Below are 12,254 nucleotides of genomic sequence, written 5' to 3'. Positions count from 1 at the left end.
ACACACACACACACACACACACACACAACATATTTAATCAGAAATAGCATTTTGGCGACGTCTGGTCAATCTGCAGCAGTGCCAAGTCCCTGTCATATAAACCTATCCTATTCTATCAGTATGTCACAGTCAACATAATGTAGTTGTTTTCTACTTAACTCACTCACCAATAATGTTTTGGGCACCAGGGTACCAGTTTTCCTTGACAATGAACATATTTTGTCCCAACCGTAGTTTCTGCCAGACAGAAATATGCTGCCAATAATTTGTTGAACCACATAGTTTATTTTGGTGAGAATAGCTACTGTAATCTTCAGACAATATGCTGTAAAATGTGTTATTATCTTCATTGATCTTCATTGATCTCACTTCTTGCTCCCGTCAATGATGTACTGAAGCTAACATTAGCTTGTTTGCACTCTGTTTTGATATGACTTGTTGACCTGTCAGTTTGTAACACTTTTCATCATTTATTCAATGTAAAAATAAATAATTAAATAAATAAAACTTACAGGAAAAAGTTGAACTCCTGCTTTAGAAACGTAGTGCTTTGCAATGAATATGATACAATTCTAAAACAAGTGTTTGAGTTGCTCTCTGTGCAGCTTCTCTCAAATAGCCAGAGGAACCTGAACACAACACAGAGCAGTCACATGACACAGACCAGGAGCTGGAGCAGCTAGTGTCATCTTGAGATCCAGACTTGGTAGAGCAACAAAGTAATGTGTACAGCACATAGTGAAGTGTTGTCAGTTGTTATTTTAAACATCTGCCCTCACATGGCTCTCTGGACCTGCTGAATGAGTCTTGGAGGTTGAGTTTGGTCAGTGAAAAGTCTTGATTGGGATCTCAAGAGCATCCCTGATCTTAACCAGGAAGAAAGGTAGTTGAATCCAGGTTTTGTGCATCCACACAAATGTAGTCTTTAAATACCATGATCCATGTATTTTCCCATCCTGAAGATGGACCATTTTTTAAATTTAAAACATTCAGTGTCTTTAACAAACCTGCAACTGATTGAGCATGGTAGCATTATGGGTAAAGAGAACCATATCTTTAAGGAATACTCTGAGGTTCATCTTTGGGTCGGAAGAACATCGGACACCAGAAATGTAGCTAAAGAGAGAGAGAAAAAAACACTTCCTGTTAGAGGCATTGTTTAACGTACATTTAGCACACATAGCATAGCATAGTGCAATAAATGTATAGGCTAACCTTTAGAATAAATGACATAATGCTGCTTTCATTTTCTTTCTTGTTCGTTTTTAATCTTTTTCTCAGGATCTTGCGATGCAGGAACTCCACCCTTGCATTGCTGGCATCGGAAAAGAACCGATCACAGACCATTAGTCTGAGCTGGGAGACTTTGGAAGCCATCAGAGCCATAATGATCAGGATGATGAGGATGGCGCTCAGCGGCAGCACAGAGTTATACAACAGCAGCTCGGGTTCAGGGAGACACTTCCTCTCAAACAAAGTCACGGAGTAGGAAAAATCCCTTTGACGGTTTTCTTCTTCAATCTGTATGCCTATCAAAGTCGCAATCCCCTGAAAAGGAAATAGAGCGAGTCTTCTGATTAACCAAATTATTAAAGGGAAGATCTACAATGACTTATTAGGGTCATTGTAAGAAGGAGGAGTAGACTTACACAAAAAAACTGAGAAATTTTCTAGAAAAACAAGGACATTTCTGAGATCCAAAAGTTTAAAAGATTAATCTCAGTAATTTTTTGGAAAAAAAACTTGGAAATTTATGAATTTGAAAAGTCAAAAGTTGAAACTCAGAAAATGTCCAAAAGTCAAAAATATTTCACTTTTGAAACTCAGAAATGTCTGATTTTTCTAGAAAAAAAGATTCATTTCAAAATTTTTGAAATTTTTTCTAGCAATCTTTTTACTTTTGTAACTCAGAATTTTTTTATTTTCTTTTCTAAAAAAATTCTTAGAGTTTTTTGTGGAAATTTACTCTCTTTTTTCTTTCTACATTTTCTTTTACGCCATCATAAAAAAAAAAATCAACCTATACTAAAAATCACAAAACTTACTGTGAAACTGATCATCAGGGGCACGTGGAATGGCTTCAGCTCCGATAATTTTTTCGTGACAATATCAACAAAGCAGTACAGCAAGGCATCCACTGTTATAAAAAGGGCCCAGGCAACAAAGTGGGAGATTACTGGAGCTCCAAACTTCAGCATGGCTTTCCCCTCGCTGCTGCTGGGACGCACCGACGGAATGGTGGCGTACCGCTTCTCTTCCTTTGGGGTGAGCGGGAGAACATGAGGCTTCCCTTCAGCTTTCTGTTTCTCATCAAACTTAACAAACCTCCCGCTGATGAAGCTGTTCTCGTACTTTACGTCGTTGCAGTACTTTCTGACACGTAAAGCTATGAATGTGAATAGTATGAGGAAGCTGACGGCGGGAAACATCTTGTCCGTCACAGAGAAGATCGTTTCCATGACGCCCTGAGCATACCTTACAGTCTCGTTCAGCCTCTGCTCGGCCTCGCTCAGCTTCAACCTGAACACTTCTGACTCTATTCTCGGCGAAACCTTCAACTTTGAGTCAAGGTTGACAACTCCCAGGTCGGTAACCCCTCTGAGGACGCCTCCAATCCACTCCAACATCTTGACATAGTTGCTAAATGGAGCAACGATGGATTCTTTCTTTGCCTTCAGGTTGCAGATCATACTCTGCATCAGGCGGGTCAGGTTCCGTAGAGTGTTGCGGATGTTTTGAAGGACGACTAAACTCGTTCCAGCGGTCAGCAGCAAGTTCCGGCTCTTCTTCATGAAAATGGAAACCACAAACAGAGTCCCCAGACATCTCACTCTGTTTGAAAAGAAAAGGGCAACAGTGAGTGAAACCCCGAAGCAGACCGTAATGCCACTTGCGACTTCCACTTCATAATCCACGCCGAAGAGGAGGTAGAGGAAGAGCAGGGAGCTGAGCAGGATGCTCGATGTGATGCAGGTGAGGAGGAGGAGGAAGGTCCTCATCCAGGTCGTCCTTTCACCGGTGGTGAAAACGTCTAATGCCTGAGAGGCCGTCTCCTCAAGCTGTTGCTTCACAGAGTTCCAGGACAGCAGCATCATGGAGGACAGATCCTTAGAAAAGAATATCTGCAAAGGGAAAGAAGAACAGTTCAAAACAGCTCATTTGATTTTGATTATGTTGATATTTAATTCAGGAAATGTTCAGTTAATTGCAAACCTGATGAGCACAGAGTCAGCAGCTACACAAGGCATACCATTTCCAGGTAATGAAGATAAATCCAGTTGCATCCGATCAGATTAGTTCCAGTTCAGAGCAGTCCGAATGCAGTCCGTCCTGATCCAGTTCATCATACTTCAGTTTGATGTGGTGAACTGAAGAAATGCACCGGGTATTCCCTCTTTATACCATGTAAACAGGAAGTCCTTCTTCCCATGTAAACCTCAGTCATCTGCGAGTCATGTTTATTTTTACACAATAACGGAAGAAAACACAAACTAACGTGAGACAGAGTTTTATCAGTGTGTGGCCTTTTATGGCTGCAGAAGCACATGCCAAAAATAACTCTTCCTGAGCTTTCTTTCAGTTTGAATTTGATCATGAAAGGTTTGAGTGGAAACAAAGAGACTTAATGAAAAAATCAAAGTGCTTGAGATTGAAATTAGATGAAATATTCATTTGACTGGCCTTGACATCAGGAGCCTCACCCTTTCAACATTTTGACTAATTTTTGAGAGATGCCTATACTTCATGGTCCTGGGGTTTTTGGGTGGCATCTCTATGCGTACTTGCATTGTTTCCTTGTTTCCCACATTAGCTGTCTACTATACACTGTAAAAACACAAAATCTTACCAAATGTTTCTATTTTTTGTGTGCAAATATTTTAGTAAACTTGAGATAAAACAAAACTCAAGTAATTTCTTAGCAAGATATAGGAGCCTGTTTTAAGTCATTATTTCTTGAATATTGGTAAAACATATACTAGCTCCACTGGCAGATTCCCCCACCCCCACTTTTAACAATATATTGATGGAAACTCAAATCTTGAGTTCTGCAATTTACCATTTTACAACAACTTCTTTTAAGAAACAAACTTACTGCTTGAATAAAAGTGGAAATTCTAATCCAATCCTGGCAGAGTAAGAATCCTTGCGTAAAGTTGGTAAATGTTTGCCGTCTTGCCGTTGTCGCTCCTAGATTTGAGACAATGCTGGTAGAAAGTGTAAACGACCGCAGAGATTATGTTTCTCCCTTTAATCCTTACATTGTAACATCAGCTGAAAAGGTGGTTCAGCTGGAACCTAAACGTTCCAGCTGAACCGAGTGAAGCAGAGTGAAGGTATGATCCGTTGAGATCAGCACTATTCCTGCAAGAAAGTCTGACTAACTGCAGGAGATGATTGGGTGCTAAGGTCAGTCCTGGCAGCGAGATGGGAGTCTGCTTCTGTTAGTTGGTTTTGTTTTGTTGCTGCTGCCATTGTGGCTAAATGATTTATGCCGCAAGGGCTTTAAAAAGATGCTTAGCGAAGCGGAAATGCGGCATTATCATGTCAACAATTGAGTTGCCACATTAGAACCAACAAAAGTCCAACTTTTCCTCTGAGCTCATCCTGCCAGGTATTTTTGTTTGTTTGTTTTTTTCCTTTTAGGTTTTCCCCAAATCAGATCTGAAAGGTAAATAATGTTTTCTGTTTCTCCAAATCGATTTGCTCCTCTGGTGCTTTTCCGTCCGCGCTGAATCAAAACGCAACAATTTGTATCAATGTAATATCAATTTCTTTTATTTTTAATTTGAAAAATAACTTACATAAATCTCTGTACTCAACCATACTTCACCAAGACATAGCCTTGGCATTAACACATTGCACCAAAAAAGAGGAAATCAAAAAGGCATTCAAAAAGAAACAACATATGTCTTTGTCATCCTGAGGCATTTTTCCTGCTCCAAAGAGAGAACATACATATCTGCTTATGGTCTATTCAAATTCTGACATCTAAAGGTATGTACAGTGAGCAGTAAATTCAAAATATATACTGTATTCTGTTACAGGGATGAAGTTGATTTTTAGATATTAAAATGCATCTTTTTTTTTTTCATTTTTCTCGTGTGGAAAAAGGAACAATGCCTCAGTTCCATTTCATTCAGACATACTGCGACTGTAAGACTCATATGCCTCCCGGACACGGGAAGTATTGGTAATTACTAAAAATAGAAAATAAAAAATAAACTGGTCTTGGCTTTAAAATGAAATTAACAAAAATATAGTAAATTAATTTCATTATCATTCAAAAAAAAAAAAAAAAAGATTTCTGTGGCAATATCCCCTATTGTTATTTAAACTTGTGATTTGCTCATCTTCACTAAGAGTGCTTGTAAAACCGAACCACAGCCTGCCGCTGCAGCTGCGCCGCCGCGGCCCCTTAACAACGCTACGGGTGCCTCGGCGCACCAAAAAAGGATCGTTTTTGCATGTTTGTCGACGACAGCGTCAAAATAAATATACTTGGAAATCACATTTATTTTGCCTGCCTTGATAAAATATAAAACTTTTTTTTTCTCTTTCTCTTTTTTATTGTTTGTTTTCCCTCAAAATTTCTGAAAGAAAATATGACTTTGGGGATGGAATGTTTTTTTGTTTTTATTTCTTCTTCTTCTTTTCTCTTATCTTGTTTTAGACCTCGATAACTGGCCGCGGAAGACCAATTTCTAATTTGCTGCTCAACTAATTGCGAGGGAGAAAAGTAATAAAGTTCACATGCACTGTACAAGAATCTGCAAAAAGTCCAAATATCATCTTTATCAAAACATGCTGAGTTACTGTAAGGTGTGCCCAAGACATGTTGCAGAAAATCCTTTTCAACATGCTTGTAAAATCAAATTCAATTTAAAACAAAATAAGAAAAAAAAAAAAACGTATTAAAAACAATGCAGAAAAAAAAAAAAAAAAAAAAACGTATTAAAAACAATGCAGAACTGTAAAGTAACTGAGTCCCAAAATTAGGACCATATCAGGGAACTAAGTGGTGGTAGCAGCGAATACTACAAAGAGAAGTACCCTGGGACCAGGAAGAAAAAGAGAAATGTACAATTTGCACATAATGTTTCTTTATAAGGCTGGAGCATTTTACAATGAAATAAATAACTAACATTTATTTTCATTGTCACTTTTTTCTTAAATAACTCCAAATGTTTTTTTTTTAAAGTTCCCTTATCTGAATGTCTGAAAAAACACCCATGAATGGTCTAAAGGATGATAAACTAATGTCTTTTTTTTTGTCACAATGTTGCATTCACTCCCCTTGAAAACCATGCACTAGTGAAATATTTCTTTAAAAATAATATAAATCGTTGAAAATGGCTGATTTGTTTCATTTCGTTTTCTTCAACTTTTTTTTTGCAAGTTACAGCCTCAAGAAAATAAATATATATATACTTTTCTTTTTAAATTCAGCTAAGAGTTTGTGCCCATGCAAATGAACTGAAAAGGGGTAAAAAAAAAAAAAAGTTTGATTTTTTGTACGGTATATCAACAAAGGAGGAAAATAAAAAGTTTTACTTTTTTTTTTTTTTTTCATGGGGTTGGGATTGCTACTGTGTATTCTGGAGTGTTGGTGGGTGGCCACTTCAGTATTGCCCCTGATTAACTGGTGATTTACCAGCAAAGATGGATCAGCACATAAACCCAGAGGATGCAATGCATTTTTCTTGCATGTAGGAGGATAGACACACACACACACACACACACCCTCCCCCTCGTTGAAAGTGTTGGTCTCCACAACTGCATTTATGTCGCTAGATTTGTTGGCATGGTGTGACCAAGCATCTGGTTAGAAACACCGTCACCCCCACGGCCCCCATTCAGATAAAAGTACACAGACATAAAAAAAAAAGAAAAAAGACAGGAAAAAATTTAAAAAATCAACATAACATTGATTTTTTTTTTTCATTCTAAAAAGGGGCCTCTGCCGGAACTCGTTTAGTGGTTCCCGGTGTCAGGCCCTCCCCATGGCTTCAAATTGGAAGAAAAAGCCGGAACCGATGAGTTCCTCGTGCTAAGGAGTTCGTCCCGGCTTCCTCCGAATGACAAACGACACCTGGCAATTCCCTGCCGCTGGGTGCTTGCAACGCGCTTTGCCACGTGCACAATGTGCGCAACGTTTTTGTTTAAAACACAGGATCACGTTTTATTATTTCTTTTTTGTTGTTTTTTGTTTTGTTTTGCGCCCCTAGAAACAGGCTCAGAAGACACAACATCAAGCATGCAGTGTAACCGGGGTGGGGCCTCGTGACCTGCAAATCGCAACACCGGCTGCTACAACGACGCTGTTAGGTCCGCAACGCTGCTACGATCGCGAGAAGCTGTCCAGCGAGGATTGGGAAGCTCTTCTCGTCAGCGGGGCCAGCGTGGGGTCCACTAGCGAGGAAGGAGGGAAGAGCTTGTACCAGCCGATCACCATGTTGGACAGGTCCAGGTCGTCTAGCAGGATCTGGACTGCTCCCATGAAGGATTTGTGGTCCATGCGGCCATAGTCGCCCCAGACGATGACCTGAGAAAGAATTATAAAAAATAAAAAAATCGCAACAGTTGATAAAAATGCTGAACTTTTTGATCAAACAAGAAGGTGACCAGTTGAAAGAATCATTTTGTCACCTGTAAAACTTTCCCTCCTGGACTCTCCTCAAACGGCAGTTGCTGCTGGTAGAGAGGGTCCAGAGTTTTTCTTGCTACTTTTGTTTTCTTTTTGGCTATGCAGGCTCCGTTTTCCAAAAGGTAGACCTTTACATATGGTGCTGGAATTGACAAAAGAGAGAAAGGTGAGTTATGGTTTTGGACACGCTGCTTGTTTTGTATTAAGAATCCCAAATACTACAATGCAGTGAATTTACCTCCTTCCCCCAAAAACCAAAACAGACTAGGATCTAGCTAGCTGCTAGCTGAAACTTGCTTGTTCTTTTAGCCCATGGGAGCCTATTGTTGCTTCAAAAAAACATCTGATGGGACGCTGGAAAAGACTATTGCTGTGTTCAAGTTGTGCTAAAAGGAGTTAGCCTATTAGCGAAGCTATTCAAGCCTAAAATAGCATCTCAATGCTAAACATGTAGCAGCTGCACAGAAATCCCCAATGCTAACGTCAGTGTCCACAGTTCACATTTTACTAAAGATGTTCCATGAACAATCAGGAGTTCCTGAAATACAAGAAAGCTGAATAACTATAGCAGCACTTTGCACCAATCAGATGGTTGAATAACCTGATTAACAGATTAAAAACAGTAAATATATTTGCTGTTGAGCTCATATGTCTCTATATTAAATCATTTAGCAGCAAAAATGGGTCTTTTGAATCTTAAACGCTCGTTGTTTTGTTGATATATGGTTTTTGATCAAAATGCGAGTAATTGCAATTGATTAATTAATTACAGACCCGGCAATTACATAAAGTTCCACAACTAAAAAAAAAACAAAACGTAATAATTTATAGTTTTTATAATTAGCATTAAACAGATTCATTTAACATACCAATTATTTATTAAAAACACAATAAGAAAATCTGAAGTTCGTTAGTTCAGATCAGAATTCATTATTCTAAACATGATTCATTTTAGGTTCTGATGGTTTCTGTGCTCCGGTTCAGCATGAAGACATTTAACTGAGACAGCGTGTCGTCATACAGATGCCAACATCTGATTGGTTGACCTGAAAAGCAAGAACCCAGCCTCGGCGACCAACTTTAATTTTTTACATACTCAATAAAATGCATGATGAACACTTTACACTTGAAACCTGAACTGAGGATTCAACTCAGTTCAGGTCAGATGAAGCAGTCAAGTATTTACAAGATGTTTTGGTAAATATAATTTTATCACTGGAGCAGTTAAATTATTTATTAATCCTCTGTCTGATTTTGAATATATAATGATACAGTTCATTACATTTGGTCTGTCTGAGAACATGAACTACCTGGCAGTGCCTTGGATCCTGGTTTACCCACAAGGCCCCGGGCTCTGATGACCTCAACCTCTAGGGCTCCTTTTTTCTCCACCATGCCTATTTGGATGTCCCCTAAAAAAATGGATAGAACAAGATATTTTTAAAAAAAGCCAAAAGCTTTATTATCACAAATTTTCTTTTATTATAAAAACAAAATGCTACAACGTTCTTCTCACCCATTGGTGGAGTGGCCAAAGTCTGCCGTCCAACCAGCTGGGCAGGTCCGAGACCATCCAGGAAGTCGCTGAACTGAGCGTCCGAGGAGAGCCTCACTCCGGGGAAGATGAGGCTGGAAGCCAGAGATCAGATTGAAGACAGCGTTAGGTCAGGTACCACTTCACAGCTTCAGTCTGAACTGATCATGTAACGGCTGCAGCCATCTGTCTGTCTGTCCTCTTACTTTCCCTCTGAGCTGTAGCTGTTCATGCTGCCGTCCGTGGACTCCCGACTGGCCTGCCGAGTCATCCTGCTCCTCATCTCCACCGCCAGCCCCGTCTCCGTGCTCCTCTGGACGGTGCTCCGCAGCTTCTTACCTCCTGCTTCTGCACACAGAGTCGCAACACGAGACGGGAGAAGAGAGACAGAGAGAGGGCGATGAATTCATGACGGCGAATCGAATCAGGCTTTATTCACGTGGATGGTTGCTGAAAAGCCTTGTGCTTGTTTTTCTTCATAAGAGAGAACTGTGTCTTTTGGAACTCTTGCTTAATGCCAGCATGTGAGTGATGGTTTTGGGATCATGTGACAAACGTATAAGAATTCCGATTTATAAATCTCCATATGCCGGTGGCACTGTGTGGATATCATGCCAAGCAGAATATCAAGTACGGTTTGTACTTCCAACTGCCACAGGAACCTCAGTGGGTTCATAATCCACTGCCATCCTCCATGCTTCCTAGATCAACCCTTCAAACTGATCCAAGAAGACAGCTGACTGCCTTCCCCCCCATCAAACCTGCTGCTGCTCATCCACAGTCCATGATCACACAGTTACTATGGTTACTGCAGTGCTCATACCTACACGAACCACAGGTATCGCCCTCATCCCTTGACCAATGCTTATTGCATAGGCAAAGCTAATGCTTTTAAGCAGCAGTATTATGTAAAATCAACTTTTTTGAGCTTTTTTTTGTTATAATGTTTCTTTCATGCATGTTTGAGAAATTGTTTAATCTCCCTTGGCAACCATTCAGCTGTGCAAGATGTCTGGTTGGACCTCGCTCTGCCTTTAAGCTGCTGTTTCGAAGCCCAAAGGCTCCTGCCTCCCTGCAACTCCTCCACTCAGCTCCTTCAGACTAGCCAGCTGCAATTAGCAAGCATCTGTTGGTGCTGTGCATCAGCTGAGTTCATTATACCAGCTGCTTCTCAAGGGTAATGCTGGGAAAAATGTTGTTAAAGGGTAATAGAGGAGCCATGTTGTGATGACTTCCTGAAGGTGGAGTTTCAGAAAGAGCAGGAGATTTTAAAGAGACAGAGGCCCAATTTCAAGATGTTACCTTACGAAGTCAAATTTCTTTTAATATACATGGGATTTTTGTAACAGCTGAAGGTAACATAGTTACAAGATTATGCTATAAAATGGTGGTATGTGCCTGAAAATCGCATAGCACTGCCTCTTTAAGGCACTGAGGTGATACACCTGTTGACTCACTGATTATTGCCTTGTCATTTAAACTGAGCCGCCATTGCTCATTATGCAGGTCATCTACTTATTTTCTTTACGTCTCGTCAGTGTCCTCTTGAAGCCAAACACATTTCCAAATGCTTACACATCTTGACAGCACCTAGTTACTTCTGCAGCCAAAAACTGTTCCCCCCTTCAGGGTGGAAACACAAAGAAAGGTTCCTACCACACAGGCTGCTGACAACCCATGTGACCCAACACCCATTCACAAATATAGTAATTTATCACCTGCTCCATAAAAAGTCACCTTCACATTTCCATATTTGAAAACCTGTCATTATGGTTCGCCGATGAGGCAGGTAGCAGAAACAGATCCATGTTTCTTTTTACAATATACTGAGACCGGTGCTCAACTGTGATGATAATTAATTGCTACTTTCTGTGTTCTCTATCCACCCAATAGCCTTATTTATTTTCATAAAAGCATAACAAGAGATGCACCAATCGAGGCTTTTCATGGCTGATACCAATGTCCGGTGGACTTTGAGTGGTGAGTTTGACCACATCCATTTTTGTAAGGACTATAGCACATTAAAGAAAAATAAAGTGCCAGAGTTTTATTTAGTTTTTTTTCTGATTTGAGGAAATATTTTTGAATCCAAAAGTAACTTATGAGAAGATTCTCCACATGTATGCAGGTTGGGGTGTATGAGTGTGACACCTAACCATTATCTGATATTTATTAACTCAAAGAAGTTTAATTAGCTTTTTAGAGTTTTGTTTTATGTGTCTGTGTTTTTTTTTATGTGTTTATTGGCAAGTAATTGTGGAAGTTGTTAGTTCTGGTGCCTGTAATAAACATTTTTCAGTATTAGATCTGCTAAACAACCTCCAGAGAGGAAATGAAGTAAGCGGACTGATTTCAGTCTCTGGCCGATTGATTGGTGCGTCTCTGGTTGTCATGGCATCTTCAGGTGTACGACTTCCTTTATTCTTCCTGGAGTCAAATGATTTACAGTATGTGAATGGTGAAACCTTTATTTATGCAGTCACATGACTTCAAAATGAGGCCAACAATCCAACATGGTTGACCCTGAAAGGACACAAATCGCTCATAAATAATTGATTTTAATGCTTTCTCTGTAACACTGTCATTTTCTGCCGGTGTGTGTAGTTGTCACGTGTCTGGAAGATTCTTGGTCTTTTGTGCAAACACACACTTTGCAGTAATGAACCTCTTCAGCCTTGAAAGCTCAGTTATTGAGCCGGCCTCCTCTTCCTGCACTTCACAAATTTTCAATAGGAGATGCAGTGACAAAGGTTTGTCTCTGACGTCTGCAGCAAACCTCCTCAGCCAATCAGTGAAGAGTCCAATCTCATCAACGAGCCTCAAAACCGCAACATTTCAAACCAAGCTAATCTTTTCTGCAAATTACAGTCAGAATGAGGCAAGAAGCAGCATTCAGACAGTTGGAGTTTGTTTAAAATTGATAAATAGCAGATGTTACTTCCTGACATTGTTGGGGTAAATTTTAGTTTTGAGTGTTGATCAAATGATTAACAATTAAATAAATCATTTGAGGCACAATGTCACAACATGTCAGGGGTCCTGACCTAAGCAAAACACAGAAAATAATCCGCAAAC

The 12,254-nt window shown here is 39.8% G+C and overlaps 2 protein-coding genes across 34 annotated transcripts in view; both read right to left on the bottom strand.

Moving 5' to 3' along the window:
• Window positions 1-876: 876 nt before the first annotated feature.
• dcstamp (dendrocyte expressed seven transmembrane protein) lies at window positions 877-3,858 on the bottom strand. The gene is made up of 3 exons (XM_016662213.1): window positions 2,046-3,858; window positions 1,216-1,548; window positions 877-1,116 (listed from the first exon to the last, which is right to left on the bottom strand). The coding sequence occupies exons 1-3, from the start codon at window positions 3,093-3,095 to the stop codon at window positions 1,057-1,059; spliced, it is 1,443 nt and encodes a 480-aa protein (XP_016517699.1). The 5' UTR covers window positions 3,096-3,858; the 3' UTR covers window positions 877-1,056.
• A 2,338-nt stretch (window positions 3,859-6,196) lies between these two features.
• The window catches only part of rims2a (regulating synaptic membrane exocytosis 2a), a 169,805-nt gene continuing 163,747 nt past the window's right edge, over window positions 6,197-12,254 (bottom strand). For 21 of the 33 annotated variants that reach the window (XM_016661447.1, XM_016661514.1, XM_016661354.1 and 18 more), the window contains 5 exons: window positions 9,386-9,527; window positions 9,162-9,274; window positions 8,956-9,057; window positions 7,648-7,787; window positions 7,340-7,543 (listed from right to left, as the gene is read on the bottom strand). In XM_016661447.1, the coding sequence (XP_016516933.1) occupies window positions 7,340-7,543; window positions 7,648-7,787; window positions 8,956-9,057; window positions 9,162-9,274; window positions 9,386-9,527 (701 nt within the window). Of the gene's footprint in view, window positions 7,544-7,647; window positions 7,788-8,955; window positions 9,058-9,161; window positions 9,275-9,385; window positions 9,528-12,254 lie in introns of all 33 variants that reach the window. The other 12 variants (XM_016661050.1, XM_016661135.1, XM_016661167.1 and 9 more) reach the window with 1 other exon arrangement.

Source organism: Poecilia formosa, unplaced genomic scaffold, assembly GCF_000485575.1.
Source record: "Poecilia formosa unplaced genomic scaffold, Poecilia_formosa-5.1.2 Scaffold0, whole genome shotgun sequence".
NCBI lineage: Eukaryota > Metazoa > Chordata > Actinopteri > Cyprinodontiformes > Poeciliidae > Poecilia > Poecilia formosa.
Note: the sequence above shows the minus strand (reverse complement) of the source record. Positions and strands in the feature narration are given on the sequence as shown.

What these genes read in the sequence shown, in the direction of transcription:
- dcstamp (XM_016662213.1), bottom strand. Translation starts at nt 3,095, where the DNA reads ATGATGCTGCTGTCCTGGAACTCTGTGAAGCAACAGCTTGAGGAGACG. An exon ending in CCCTGATGATCAGTTTCACA is followed by an intron (nt 1,549 to 2,045) that starts GTAAGTTTTGTG and finishes TTTCCTTTTCAG; the next exon opens with GGGATTGCGACTTTGATAGG. An exon ending in TTATGTCATTTATTCTAAAG is followed by an intron (nt 1,117 to 1,215) that starts GTTAGCCTATAC and finishes CTCTCTCTTTAG; the next exon opens with CTACATTTCTGGTGTCCGAT.